At 49.4% G+C, this 14,741-nt stretch overlaps 5 protein-coding genes across 5 annotated transcripts; 2 read left to right on the forward strand and 3 right to left on the reverse strand.

The window, feature by feature from the left end:
* Positions 1–167: 167 nt before the first annotated feature.
* On the reverse strand, positions 168–2,118 carry N7519_001295 (alpha-keto acid decarboxylase family protein; the record flags this gene model as incomplete). The annotated part of the gene is made up of 3 exons (XM_057288073.1): positions 168–1,837; positions 1,904–2,039; positions 2,104–2,118. 3 exons carry the CDS (start codon positions 2,116–2,118, stop codon positions 168–170), a joined length of 1,821 nt encoding a protein of 606 aa, XP_057154156.1.
* Positions 2,119–4,281: 2,163 nt separating this feature from the next.
* On the forward strand, positions 4,282–5,244 carry N7519_001296 (uncharacterized protein; the record flags this gene model as incomplete). Its single annotated transcript, XM_057288074.1, has 5 exons — positions 4,282–4,388; positions 4,449–4,525; positions 4,589–4,672; positions 4,721–4,789; positions 4,844–5,244. 5 exons carry the CDS (start codon positions 4,282–4,284, stop codon positions 5,242–5,244), a joined length of 738 nt encoding a protein of 245 aa, XP_057154157.1.
* A 1,231-nt stretch (positions 5,245–6,475) lies between these two features.
* Positions 6,476–8,389, forward strand: pbs2 (mitogen-activated protein kinase kinase PBS2; the record flags this gene model as incomplete). Its single annotated transcript, XM_057288075.1, has 2 exons — positions 6,476–7,939; positions 7,997–8,389. The coding sequence occupies 2 exons, from the start codon at positions 6,476–6,478 to the stop codon at positions 8,387–8,389; spliced, it is 1,857 nt and encodes a 618-aa protein (XP_057154158.1).
* Positions 8,390–8,983: 594 nt separating this feature from the next.
* Positions 8,984–10,303, reverse strand: N7519_001298 (cobalamin-independent methionine synthase II family protein; the record flags this gene model as incomplete). The annotated part of the gene is made up of 2 exons (XM_057288076.1): positions 8,984–9,951; positions 10,045–10,303. 2 exons carry the CDS (start codon positions 10,301–10,303, stop codon positions 8,984–8,986), a joined length of 1,227 nt encoding a protein of 408 aa, XP_057154159.1.
* Positions 10,304–11,882: 1,579 nt separating this feature from the next.
* glr1 (glutathione-disulfide reductase GLR1) lies at positions 11,883–13,630 on the reverse strand (the record flags this gene model as incomplete). Its single annotated transcript, XM_057288077.1, is given in 4 exon segments — positions 11,883–12,062; positions 12,080–12,291; positions 12,348–13,183; positions 13,251–13,630. 4 exon segments carry the CDS (start codon positions 13,628–13,630, stop codon positions 11,883–11,885), a joined length of 1,608 nt encoding a protein of 535 aa, XP_057154160.1.
* Positions 13,631–14,741: the final 1,111 nt, after the last annotated feature.

Raw genomic sequence — 14,741 nt, forward strand, 5'->3', positions numbered from 1 at the left:
GGTCTTGTCATGTGGAGTCCAAGCCACGTGGTGGCAACAGTTGCCCTCGAAAAAGTCTCGTCCCGAGACTATACAAATGCAATGGGAAAATATATTGGTTCTCTAGCTTGGAGACCTTCTAGTCGTTCGTTATATAATTCTCGGCTAGCTTAGTCTCCAAAACCAAATCACCTTGACTTCGCAATTTCGTCAACCAATTCATGCAAACATTCCGGCGCATCGTACTTGTCCATGTACAACTCAACGATACGCAAGGGAGGAGGATTGTTCTCATCATAATGACTAGCGGGGCCAAACGATGGGTCGTCGAGCAGCATATTCAGTTCAGCCCTAGTCCGAACAGCATAAGTGCGAGCAGTATTCGGAGCAGCCTGGAAAACGGCCGGCAAAAGCTTATAGTCCCAAGGTTGGATATCGTTATACTCCTCATCCATGCCATTAATCAACCGTTCTATCGTGTAGCCCTCGTTGCAGACAACGAACATGATAACGCCTAAGTTGCGGCGGACCATGGTGCTCACTTCTTGTGCGGTCATTTGGAGGCTACCGTCGCCCGTCAAGAGGATGGTACGTCGGTGCCGAGTGCCTTGAGATTCTTTCTCGTCTTCGCGTGCGGCAATGGCGGCTCCCACTGCTGCGCCGATGGCATATCCAATCGAAGACCAAAGGAACTGCACTAGTGGAACTGCTCCGCGCGGGTATCGAGTCCATACTGAGCCAAAGGCAGCGGTTCCGATGTCTGCGGATACGATGTCGTCTTCTTGGAGCCAAGAAGCCATTCGCGGCCAGATCCAGTCTTGGGTTAATGGTTGAGACTTGTCGACAACGTTACCCTCGAAATCCATAAACTCTTCGCCGTTCGCACTCTCTTTGGGTGGGCTAGACAAGGGTGAGGCGGTTCCGTGTATATCGGGTGTGCCGCTAAGATTGCGGGGAGGTGTGGAGGTCGTGGAGGCCGTGGATACTGACCTTGATTGTCCTTGATCAAGAATATTGCTGAGTCTTTCGAGCACACCATTCATACCGACCCCCAGAATCCCTTGGAATTGCATTTGGATTCTGTGGCGTTCGAATTTGATGGTCTCGATATGGGGCATCTCGGTCTGGAAACCGGCTGTGGTGAAATCGGTTGGACGCGGTCCGATCTCTAGGATTAGATCGGAGGATTGGATCTGTTCAAAAACGGTAGGTTCTGAAGGTTTTCCTGAGTACAAACCGCGAAAGTTTATCAAGGTCTCGTCGATGATGCCCTTGGCCAATGGCGTAATAAAGCAAGGAATTCCCGAGCTTTGCACGAATAGCCTCGTTGTATTCAGGCTGTGTGGCTTTCCGGCCAGACCGTCAAGAATGACAACCGGATTCTGAGCTGCCCGAATACGGCCGAGAATCAGGTCCACGGCATAGTCCTCAACTCCCATCGGATCGGGGCTGGGTTGTTCGAGACTCAGAGGACATTCAAGCGGAGACGGATCTACCTCTGCCTTGACAAGATTCACTGGGAAGCCAATGTAGACAGGCTTGCTAGACCGGCAGCACTCGAGGATTGTCTCGTCGATGAGTCTAGTCGCATCTGACTGTTCTTTCAGAACGACTACCGCGCTCGATATTTCGGCACTCATTTTGGCAAATCGCCCAAATTCGCCATCCCCCAGGGTGTGGTGCATCGGGAGTCGCTTTTCCTGGATAGCTGTTGAGGGATATCCGACAATGTGGATGACCGGTATAAGCTCGGCGCATGATCCCGCTAGGGCATTGATGGCTGACAGCTCCCCAACACCTAGTGTGGTCATGACTGCGCCTATTCCTTTGATGCGGGCATAGCCATCGGCAGCATAGCCTATATGTATACAACAATGAGACTCGTACCTTTTGGTCAAAGTAGAAAGTATGTCTATCTACTTACCGCCGTTGAGTTCATTCACATTTCCGACCCAGCTGAGGCCACACGGAGCAATGTAGTCAAGGGAGGCTAGATTATAATCGCCGGGGACGCCAAAGATGGATCGAATTCCAAGCTCGTGAATTCGGCGAAAGAGATACTACAGTAGAAGTAAATATATTAGCCATGTAGCAATGAACAGGGTTGACATATCACTTTTATACCTCAGCAAGATGCATAGTGGGGTGGAAATGTCCCGAAGACTGTTCAAACTCAACTTTGATGCTTGTTTAGAATTTCAAACTTTGTTGGTGTAGAATATTTTCCAGTACTGTTCAGTCCGAGGCTTTTATATCAAATTCCCATCAGCCACACCTGCCACACCCAAGACACATTGCGCCATCATGAATCTGCTTTGGATTGATCTCCCAACAATTTGATGTGGCGTCTTTGCTTCTCAGGCGCTAATACACCCGTTCACGGTAATTGACCATGCTCAATGGGGCTGTGAGGTGTACAGCACACCCGAAGCGTGCTAATCGATTACCCGATAGAGAGTCATACGCAAGATCGGCATAACTGTGGTACCCTATCGAACCAATATCAAAATCAAATGTTTCCTTATTATCGTATCACAGATCTCAATGTAGGTACGTTTCAAGAACTCATAGTTCGCCATGCTTACTATCTTTCCCGTTGGGATTCGTGCGCGCATGTTCTGGCAGCATGGTGTGACCACGAGTAACCCCATCAATGACCGTATTCAGCATATTGCACAATCTCCTGAGGATCTTCTGAATGGGTGACAAATAGTAGGATTGAGGATATGTTTCAGGGTACGCATTCGAAGATTCTAGGTCGCCACCTTAAGCCCTGAGACTAGAAGTAATATTTATAACCTGACTTATGTGTCCTGCTGGGCGACAGTTATCAGTCGATGAATCGAAGATTATGTATGATAAAAAACTACAGTCTTGGCATGCCTACTTTAACTTTGGTTGCTTTATTTGTATTATACACTTGTTCTTCACTCCTTTTGGCGATGCTACTAGCAAACTGCGAACTTTAGCTGATCCTGCCGGTGCCATTTGGAAATTTCTTGGCACCTGTTACATGTTGTTATATCTCTTCGAGTATTGGACTCTTTTTTAAATAATAGCTAGCAGAGACTTTCTATTCAACACCGGCAGGAATGGTTTTGTTCCCTGAGAATGAAGGTCATCCGGAAGTATCTTCTTCCTCAACCTTCTTGATCTTTTAGAGAATTGTAACAGATGATTGAAGTCTCACCCTAGACTTTAGTCACTCGTAAGATACGATCGATGAGCTTAACAGATCTCCTGTATATCATCTCGGTTGGCTTGTTCCGAGCCTTTCATTGCAGTAGTGACATCTCCTACTATTAGCCTCCACTATAAGCATAGACGAGGTTGAGCATCTGAGAGATCCAGAGTTGAAACACAACTCCTGATAGCTCTAGGCAGCTGTGGAAAACTCTAGTTTTGATCTTCAAGGTCGATCCCGGTGATACTGCCCGATCTTCGCTCTTGATGATCATTTTGGAATCAACCTAGGCCCGGGCCGCGGAGATAGCCTCCGACGCAGGAAACAATAGATGTCAGTTCTCGGCAAGATTGTCTCCTACGGACGTATCATCCTTTACACTAGGTTCCGAATCACCAACATATCCATCGGTCTCATGTCGCATGAGGAAAATCAAACCACTTGTCTAGTACAGAGGATGACCAGTGATGATGGTGCGGTCACCGTATCAGGGAACAAGTGGGGGATCATATTGGTAGATAATTTCTGCTTGTTCACAGGATACCTGGCATGCGGGTGGTGTGTTGCAAAGGATGGGAATTGTTTTATTGCCCGCTGTCGCTAAGTGCGGCGTTAGGAAAAGACCTCGGGATTGTCATGTCTGTGTTTGTGTAACCGCTTATGGTCAGGGAGTTATCAGACACATACATACACTAACAATTCGGAACAGCTCAAGGATAAACTCCCTAGAGTGAATCTGATATAGTAGACTTTAAAGATCCCGCATCTCCCCACTTTCTTATTTCCATCATTTCCATATATAGACTGTTAGATCAGCTCTTTGGGTCTCTTTAATTCTCTTTGATGATCACGGGATATCAATTGAAAGACCCAGGTCACGTATGTACAACATGATGCTTGGCCTTGGATCGTCTCGGGCAACACTGCACCGACAGTGGGTCAACGGGGACACCACATTGGATACTTTATAATGAGGGGTTCTCCCATCATTCTTCCAAACCTCAACCACTACAAAACGCATAAAAGATGTCTATGAGCATTGAAGACTGCGCTCAGAGCCGGGAGGGCTTCCTCGTCCATTCCCGGATACGCCTTCAAATGTGTTAGAGCAGTTCAAAATGAACGGAAAGGTGGTTGTTGTTACTGGGGCTGCAGATGGACTTGGTCATGCGATAGCACAGTCTATGGCTGAAGCTGGCGCTCATGTTGCCCTGTGGTATAATTCGTAAGTTTCCCTTCTATTCATTGTATGTCTCCGGTGTAATTCTGTTAACCATATTAACAGAAATGACGCCGCTATCGAGAAAGCTCAGGTCCTAGCAAAGGAGCATGGTGTAAAGGCTTTTGCTTACAAGGTCGATGGTAAGCGGGCACTTGGAGGTTCATTCTCATAAGTGCGACAAAATGCTAAGCTGTCACCTGCAGTTTCGGAGTCCACTCAAGTATCCGAGACAATTACAAAGGTCGTGGCCGACTTTGGCAAGATTGATGTGTTCGTTGCCAATGCAGGTTAGTTTCCCACAGCAACTTTGGTGTATGGCAGCTGATTTAGAGAAGGCATGGCGATCTCGAAGCCTATCTTGGAACAGTCTCTGGAAGAGTACCGGAAGCAGATGTCTGTGAATGGTATGGATCCGTTCCTTCCACAAGATAATATATCGTGGTATTGACCTGAACTAGTTGACGGCATTGTGTATTGTGCTAAATATGCTGGTGAGGTATTCGCACGGCAAGGCTATGGCAATCTCATCATTACCTCGAGTATGAGCGCACACATCGTCAATGTTCCTACTGACCAGCCTGTCTACAATGCGACCAAAGCGTACGTCACCCACTTTGGAAAATCACTTGCCCGTGAGTGGCGGGATTTCGCCCGGGTCAACATCGTTTCGCCAGGTTTCTTCGATACAAAGATGGGAGCCGGCCCGTCCGCCCTCCAGGAGGCATACCGTATGTCGTCACTAGGAAGGCAAGGCCATGTGAAGGAAATCAAGGGATTGTACCTATACCTTGCCAGTGATGCATCTACCTTTATGACCGGAAGTGATGTACTTATTGACGGGGGATATGTCTTGCCGTGAAAGTTGGAACATGTTGAATGATAAGATTTAGAAGCTTAAATCAAACAACCTTGGAAGTTTGTAATGAGAATTACCAAATGACCAGTTGGAATATGCAAATAAGATAACGGTTTTCGATAATAAAAGAGTGGGCAATGAATATTTCGCTGAAGGCGATTTCAAATGTCGGGGTAAGACCTCGAATAAGACAGTTCGTGCCCGAAGGCGTTCTGCCCCGCTCTATGCCAAACCCCGGAGGTCTGTTTTCAGGTACAGTTTCGATACCTTCATTCGTTCGCCACTGTAGCGATATACTAAGCACATGCACAGCCAAAAGCAAAGTATATTGACCAATGGAACCTTATCTCATCCCGGGTTAGAGGAACGTGCTCTATCTAGGTTAAGCTGATTCCCCAACTTGGAAACAAGGCCCCAAACTTTGTCGGGGCCCGATGTGACCATTTTTCCGAGCCAACAATCGGCCATGCTCGGGAGAACAGTGGAGTAGAATGAGTCAACGACTCGCAATGGGGTGCAGGGTCATGACCGAGCGTACCGGATTAATACGATGATTTCAAAAGGGCTTGTTTTCCGAGTCTCACAACTGGGGTTGTCAGACCCGGGCAACATCTTGGCATGGCCATTTCGAATGGGAGACAAATGACATGCAAAAACCGGCTAATCAATGACTGGGATGCAGGCTGTCGTCAGCTACACAGATCATATTAAATGATATACTCCGTAAGCCACTTTCTTTAATCGAAACACGGCAGACAAGCGGACAACACGGAGAAAACCTGCTTTGACCTGATTGGCGTCATGTGATTGGCTGGTGTAGCGGGCCGGTTGGAGATTCAATTCCCTACACACAACAGTAGAGAGAGTGTGTGAATAGATTGGATATGATATAGAAAGGAATTATCTGTAAACATCAAGATAGAGGAGAGAAAAGGAAAAAGACCGAATGGCCCAGAGTACGGAAATATACAATACGGTATTGAAATCGGTTTTCCCCACGTTCTATCACGGCCCGAAAGTGACTTCACATTGCGATTCCATCTGCCATTTCTGCCCCTCCTTTCTCCCTCTACCAGATCACCTTTTTTCGCTTTCGCTTGTCGCCTTTGCTTTCGCTTGTTTTTCCTACAGTGCTGCCATCCGGTGCAGCCAGACCCAAAACGGCATAATTACGGCAATTACACCGGCCATTGGTGTCGGCTCGACTTCCCCGATAGCCCACCCTCATCGCGCCATGGCGGATGGACGAGATTTTGCCCCTGAGGAGGTCGCACCTGAAGCCGATGCTCCCTCTCCCAGTGACCCTACGGTTCCTCCGCGTCCCCGACAGACCCCGAGCACCGTTGTCCTCCCCTCCCGCGAATCTTCGGGGACCGGCTTATCTGCCTCGTCCACACACCTGGGTCAGGTCAATGCTGCGCGGCGGGGCGTTGGGACCTCACCACACCCCAAGCCCTCAATGAGCGCGCAGGGAGCCGGTGTATTAAATCAAGATATTATGGCAAAAATGAAGGCATTCTCGTTATCTCGCCAGGGCGCTCCACAGCCACATACTGCTGCTTCGACGGGGCAGATCCCCATGGCTCAAGGAGGCACTGCAGGCGGCGCGCTTGCTGGCGGCATGCCCCCTGGTGCCGCACGGCCTAATCCGCAAAATTGGTCATCTTCCCCTACGCCCGCCGCTGGCCCAGGTCCTTCGCCTCGACCGGGAGGGCTAGCGGCGAAGCGCATGAAGCCGAATCTCAAGCTATCAGATGTCACTGGTCCGTCACCTCCTGCCGCAGGTAATGATGAGAAGCAGGGCGAGCAAAATGGGGAGTCTGCCTTCAGCAAATACTCTGAGTTCATTGACACGAAGGAGGGCACTCTCAGCTTCAAAAACAAAGCTATTCTACACGGAGGTGGAGTCGAATTTTCGTCAGGCCACAGCTTCAAAATATCACTGGATGAAGTAGATCGCTTGGATGAGTTGGGAAAAGGTAATTATGGGACGGTTTACAAGGTTCGGCACTCTCGCCCGCATCTACGAAAGCCAGGTTTGGGGTTGGGTGGGATTGTCAGTCGTCCTCCAGGCCAGGACGAAAGTCCAGAACCTGGGCCGAATCAACTCTCAGGCGTGGTCATGGCCATGAAGGAGATTCGCTTGGAGTTGGACGAAGCCAAGTTTGCACAAATCATTATGGAGTTGGACATTCTACACCGCTGTATATCCCCATTCATAATCGATTTCTACGGAGCCTTTTTCCAGGAAGGTGCCGTCTATATGTGTGTCGAGTACATGGATGGCGGCTCGATCGATAAGCTCTACGAAGGCGGTGTTCCCGAGGACATTCTGCGGAAGGTGGCTCTGTCCACCATCATGGGATTGAAATCATTGAAGGAGGACCACAATATCATTCACCGCGATGTGAAGCCAACCAACGTCCTTGTCAACAGCAAGGGCCAAGTCAAGATCTGCGACTTTGGCGTCAGCGGAAATCTGGTCTCTAGTATTGCGAAGACCAATATCGGTTGTCAGAGTTATATGGCACCTGAACGAATTGCCGGAGGTGGAATGCAACAGTCGGGAGCGCCGAGTGCGGGTACATATAGCGTGCAAAGCGATGTCTGGAGTTTAGGCTTGTCCATCATCGAATGCGCTATGGGTCGATACCCATACCCACCGGAAACATTCAACAACATTTTCAGCCAGTTACACGTGAGTCCTCTGACAACAGTTTTTCCAGGTTCAACATTCTCATCTTCCCCATCTTAGGCTATCGTCCACGGAGATCCCCCAACTTTACCAGAGGGATTCTCGGAAGAAGCGCACGCATTCGTCCGGGCCTGCCTCGACAAGAACCCGAAAAATCGTCCGACTTACAACATGTTACTCCGACACCCTTGGCTTGCCCCTCTCATGCAGCCACCAAACGAGTCAGGTGGCGATGGCGCCCCACTACCCGAGGAGTCTGACTCCGGCGATGCCGCTACATCCGCCATGACAGCGGATGAAGAAGTGGCTGAGTGGGTGAGAAAGCAAATGAAACTTAAAGAAGAGGGCCTTCTTCATGTCTCCGAGAAACCAGCGCTTCACGCCGTCGCGCTGGATCAGGTCGGCACGGGCAGTTCCACAGGTGGTCTTCACGCCCCGTCGCAAAATATCTGAGCTTGCCACCGGCTATTTCGAATATTGCATCCTCCTTTCTCCGGGGGCACTTCCACGGCGCAGGCGCCGTTTACCACGACTTGCATCTCTATTGATTCCACCAGGCCAATACGCCAATGTTCTGGCGCTGGGATCCATTGGAGCGTGGTCAGACTGTCGGCATGGTCATTACCCGCGTGTGATTTGAGACTATCTTGACAAATCCTACCATCTGGATCTACGAGCAATTGGTTTTCTGAACTGAACTAAGGATAATTTGCTGTCCGCCCTTCATATCGCCAAGCGTAAGGAACACATTTTCATACACGTTACCTGATGTTTCCGAATTTACCTGCATTTACGCTGTGATTTCCTTGTCTCCGATGTGCTCTACTTGTCCGTGTGGACATTCTGGATTGGGTATCATTTTTCGTAGATGCAGTCACTGTAGTCTATCAATTTTTTTAATTGAAACGATTTCATCTTAATGATTTGCTAGTAAACTGCTCGCAACCACATACCACCAAAAGCCATGTTGAATACAGAACGTACGTTTACACCAAGGTTCTCTGCTGTTGAACTGGAAAGGAACCCATGTCAATCAGAATCCCCATCTTAAGCCTCTCCCCAAACCTCATCCGCAATCTCCCTCACCAGACTCAACTTCTTCTTCTGATGCTCAACAAGAAGAGGATACCCACTCTCATGAGTACTGAACCCACACTGAGGACTGATGCAAACCCTCTTGAGGCCCTCCTCCCTGGTTTCCCCAGACCCTTCAGCAACAAAATCAGCAGCCGAGTAAACACGCTCCTTCATAGCCTCCTTATCTTCCAAATCACGCAACTTGGTACTAATAACCCCAACCACAACATTCTTGTTCTTCGGCAAGAACCTCAGCGGCTCAAAGCCCCCAGCCCGCTCAGTATCATACTCCAGATAGAAAGTATCGACATCCAAGTCCTCAAACAACTTCTTCGCAATAATATCATACGACCCCTCAGAGAAGTGCCGCCCACCAATAAAATTTCCCCGACAAAGATGAATACCCGTATGCATATCAGCAGGCAACCCAGCAAGCGAATCATTGTATAGCTTAATATAAGCATCCAACAAATCCTCCACAGACCCCTCATTATCGGGATCACTCTCCCATCCCTCCCGGAACGCCGTAGAGCAGAAATACGCCATACCAGGATCATCGAACTGCACGTTCCGCAGACCGGCCGCATACAGCGACGCCAGCTCGGCACGATACACCTTCGCAACGTCGGCGAAGTACTCCGCATCGTTGGAATAGGCGTCCGCCGTGTACGCGCGTCCTTGCTTGTAGCGCATGTGGAACCACGCAGGCGTGATCATCGTCAGCTTGATATTGTGCCATTCGCTTTCCGGCAGCGATGCCTGCACGAGCTGTAGTTCGTGCAGGTTGGACTGGGAGGCTGAGACGCTGTGGGATAATTTGCTGCCTGCGATCACGGACTCGCCGGGCATTACTTTGCGCTCTTTTTCGAGTAGGCTTACCACGTCTGGGTGGTAGAGTCTGAACATTGAGGCTTCGGCGTTTTGGAGTCGGATTGTTCCTGGGGGTCTTTTAGTTTATGTTTTCTTTGCATGGTTGTTGTTTGTATATAGATAGATAGGTCCATAGACGTTGGCATTATTATATCACTTACCCTCGAACTCATCCCACATCAATCCCCAGAATCGAGTGCGGTTGTACTCGCCAGACGTCACGGCCTTGAACCCGAGGTCTTGCTGCATCTTGACAACCTCGCGGACGGCTTCTTGTTCGATGGCTGGAAGTCCGGCGGCTTCGGCGGAGATCCCGGTTTTGGTGATCTTCTCGCGTGCCTCGAGCAGGTTGGCTGGACGTAGTAAGGAGCCCATGTGCTCGGCCCGGAAGGGTGGGGAGCTGTTAAGCTTGTTCGCCATGTTGTATGTAGTTGGGTAAAAAGCTATCTTGTTGGTTCCAGGGGAATTGCTCGGTACAGGAATGATTCAATGGGGGAAATTCTCCTGAGTAGTTTTCAAGGGGATACCCCGATATTCCCCATCTCTTCTCTATGTGGGGACTCTCATTATGCGGGGCTGAAATGTGGTGCTGATAATGGGGCTCTTTAGAAGACTTGTGGCTGTCTATCTTCTCTCTTTTCGTTCTAAGGCTCTAAATAAAGAGAGACTGGGCTGTCATCTGTCTGCTTAATGTGTATATATGCAGATACTAACCTTCCTATGGTTATCTTGGTTGGATAGCGACAAGTATTAAGCTCGCCATCAGTTGACGCCTCCGAGGCCAACGGCAAAGAAAGCCCCACATAAGCTATAAAGTTCGCAGGGGCTATTCTTGCATACAACATTATGCACCGACAACTGCCAAAAAAAAAGATGCCAAAAATATGGCTGTGATAAATATTCCATTTATTTTCTGCATTCGCGCATAGTGCAAATTGAACACCGACCGTCCATAGTGGCACGTGATGTCCTAATGAAGTAGCAAAGGTATTGTATAGAGCTAAAAAGCTGACACCCTACAATACTAATGAAGGGTCTGTAAAAGGAAAAAAAAATAGGTAGCTTCTCTTTGATTGAGCGTGTCATCCTTAGTGCAGGGGCCATGCTAATCTTCTCTGTATATTTTCATTTGACCATATGCCCCGAAGGGCGAAAGAAGTATCCTTAAAGTTGATTATAACACCCTTTTTGCGGCAGAAACAGACCGCCTACTGTTTCAGATTGCGCACGTGCCTGAGCATGTACATATGAATCTGCTGGGATCAGCAAATTGCCGGATTGTTTGTGCTGCTAATCGACTGCTTGTTCTGCAGTATTTGGCACGATAATTAGCCAGTGATGTAGTTCAGACGGAAAGGATTGGGATATGATCAGATGAAAAGATATAATAATCTTGTCTGCGGGGCAGTCTACGGGCTTTTGTGTGGGATTACTCATCGCCATCCCACCTGGGCAGGGCTGCGGGGTTATGCTGATCATGGACAAGTAAATGTGAGAGTTACCTATGTATGCTGTAGGGATTACTTTAGATTGTTGATAACCAAGAATTCATCGGTAGTGTCTGACCAAAATATTGACCTACTAAATCCGTCACTAGCATAGGTACACGTAGGTAACGTGTTGAATTTGACTTCTATATTTTCCAAGCCCTAAGTGAGTCCTTCAGCGCAGCTACCAGTAATAATGCGGAGTTCCAGGGCTTCCAAGGTTGATTTCTTACAGTCGTCTGCCCTATCTCTTTGTTTCTTTATTCGAGGTTAGTTCTAGGTATACATCGCTGGTTCTCTCCTTCGCTGCACTTGTCAAACAGGGGAATGGAGGGATATTGACCTGGAGATGTTTTACTCTTTCAGGCAGTAGCCTGTGTTATTTGGCTCACTTGAGAGATATACTAGCCCAAGAACAAGAGATTAAAATAGTATAATATCGAAATATTCTAGACTATTATTCACACATACCTCTACTTTTCTATTACCGCATAGTCACAAGCTCCTCAGCGCTAGTAGGGGTGGATAGCAATACAGCTATCAAAGTCCTGCTTAGTAGCACCCATCTTAATAGCAACGCCGAAGCCCTGAAGCATCTCCCCGACACCAAGACCAAGGATGTGCAGACCAACAACCTTCTCCTGGGGACCGGCGCAAATGATCTTCATCTCGGTGGGGTTCTTGGCCTTCTCCTGGGGGACAAGCCGACATCGTAGAACATGGCAGTGAACTTGGTGTGGTAGACCTTGATTTTATCGTCGCCGTAGCGCTGGCGGGCCTCAGGCTCGGTGAGACCGACGCAGCCGACCTCCGGGTGCGAGAAGACGACTGTAGGGATGTTTTCGTAGGAGATCTTGGAGTGTTTCAATTCGGGAGGGCCGAAGAGGCGGCTGCCAAGTTGGCGACCGGCAGCAATGGCAACTGCGGGATTGAGTCAGTGTATTTCTTTAAACGGAGAAATGGAGATCGCGACTTACCAGGGGTCAGCTCAGCTTGACCGGTCACGTCACCGAGAGCGTAAACACCCGCAGCCGAGGTGTTCTGGTACTCATCAACCACAACGTGGCCGCCGGCATTCAGCTTGACACCAGGGATATCCAAGTGCAAGTCCTCGATCTCGGGGGCACGGCCCACAGCCCAGAGGAGCTCGTTGACCTCGAGCTCAGTGCCATCATGGCCAATGAGCTTGAGCAGGCGATCCTTGCCCTTGCCATCGCGGATGAGTTGCACCTCCTTGAAACCGCCGTGACCGCGGTGGAGCTTGACACCAGCAGCCGCGTAGCGGTCAGTCATAGTCTTCTGGATCATAGGGTCGAACTTGCGCAGGAAGTTCTCGCCGCGGATGAACATGTGAGTCTCGACATCAACTGCGTTCATGACACCAGCAAGCTCAACGGCGATGTAGCCAGCACCGACAACGGCGATCTTCGGGGGAAGCTCTTCCAACTCGAAGAATCCGTCGCTGGTGATACCATGCTCAGCGCCGGGTACGGAGGGGATGTTGGGCCGGCCACCGGTCGCCAACAGGATGTGGGGTGCTGTGTAGCGAGCGGTACCGGAGCCGTCAGACAGCTTGACCTCAATAGTGTGGGGTTCGACGAAGCCAGCACGACCATGGACTAGGTCGATTCCTTCGCGGCCCCAGTTACGCTCGTAGGCGCCGTTCAACCGCTTGATGACGGCGTCACGGGTGTTCTTGAAGTGGGTGTAGTTCATAGCAACGTTATCGGGGATGTCGTAGCCATAGCTCTTTCCGATGTGGAGCGTCTCGTTGATGGTCGCAAAGTTCCATGTCATCTTCTTAGGGACACATCTAAATGTTGTCAGAAAGAAAGGTCAATCCAGCAATCCAGTATAATAGCATTACGCCTTGTACTCACCCCACGTTGACACAAGTACCGCCAGATCGCCCGCTTTCCACAATCAGGGTCTTCTTGCCATACCAACCCGCTGCGCGGCGGGCGCTTCCACTGCCACCACTACCACCGCCGAGGACGATGTAGTCATACTGCTGTGTTTCGACGGGAGCCATATTGGATGATTGTTGGTTCTTAGAGGCGGCAGACGAAACGTGTCGAGAGATTGTAGAGAGACGAGAATTGGTAGCAATTGGGTCCGCAGGGGTGAAGCGGGGAGAGTTGATGGTCGCCAGAGTTCGATTGGTCAAACGACCAGGACGGATTTGCCCGACGGAAGACGGGGTTAGAGATGAAGAGGCTCGAAAGCTAATCCGGGATGATTGGATGGAGCGGGAGAGCATGGAGAGAGGGAAGAGGGGAAGATGGAGCAATTATGTACAGGCTGAGGTGAGAGGGGTCGGAAAAGACACAACCGCTGTGGTGACGATATCGGGGTTTGTTCATGCGCGTTGGTTCTTCCGTCACCGAGGGCGATTTCTCAGCAGTGATTACGTGATCCGATCTAGATCCTACTGGGCACCTGGGCACCTGGGAGGGAATACTTGATACTTTTGGTTTATTATTGCACGTGAAATCAACATTGTGTTTACTCCGTTAAGATGTAAGATTATGAAATTCATAGGTTATATATGTATGGGTATAAGAGGTTCACAAAAGAGCGACAGGGAGTGACCGGCACTCCAGAATCAATCTCGAGGTAGCAGACAAGGAAATAATGTCGATCAGACAACTCATAACTTAAGAGCCAGGGTTGAAGCACCGGAATAAGCCAATACTTGATCGAAGCCAACGAAGGCCAATGATTGTTGAAAGATGTTTCAGATAGAAAAGGGCCGCGGCCCTATCTGAATATGTCGGAGTATAATAGTAACAGGGAAGAGGGTATCAAAATGTGATGAACGCAAAGGAAGAGGTCATCGAGTCCAGGCGTATATCTTGGCTCCATGTCACAACATGTAACCGGAGTGAGATAGCCAGTCTCTTGGTCGAAGGACTAGACAGCAGTTGGGAGCGTGGAAGGAAGAAGGATGGCGGTGCCTGAATGTTTGCGTAGAGAGGTTGAGAAGGTATCTCCCGATGACTTGCAGCCATTCCATCCACATCAGGCCATGCTACCCTGCCGGTCACATTCTGCTTGCGACGGAGGGGCAGTCTTCAGTGTTGAAAATGACGGTATGGTGACCGGTGGAGATTGACTCGTATGTTGTGTTACAAGATGAGACAGCGATGAGAGTTTCGGGAGGAGGCGAGGCACCGTAGACTTCAGAATCCAGGACCACAGCAGGAGATCCTTTCATCTTCGCCTGGGCACTGTTGGGGCAGAACGCTATCGCGGGCAGACAACTAGTGGGTATAGGCGATAACGGCAAAAGAGATGAGGCAGAAGCAGAGAGGAATGTAGACAGAGCGTTCCATATCGGCGGGTGCTGAGGAGTTGCGTTTCATGGTTTT

This window comes from Penicillium mononematosum, assembly GCF_028829835.1.
Source record: "Penicillium mononematosum strain IBT 11891 chromosome Unknown utg000001l:1.0-4488741.0:1.0-4491989.0, whole genome shotgun sequence".
Classification (NCBI taxonomy): domain Eukaryota; kingdom Fungi; phylum Ascomycota; class Eurotiomycetes; order Eurotiales; family Aspergillaceae; genus Penicillium; species Penicillium mononematosum.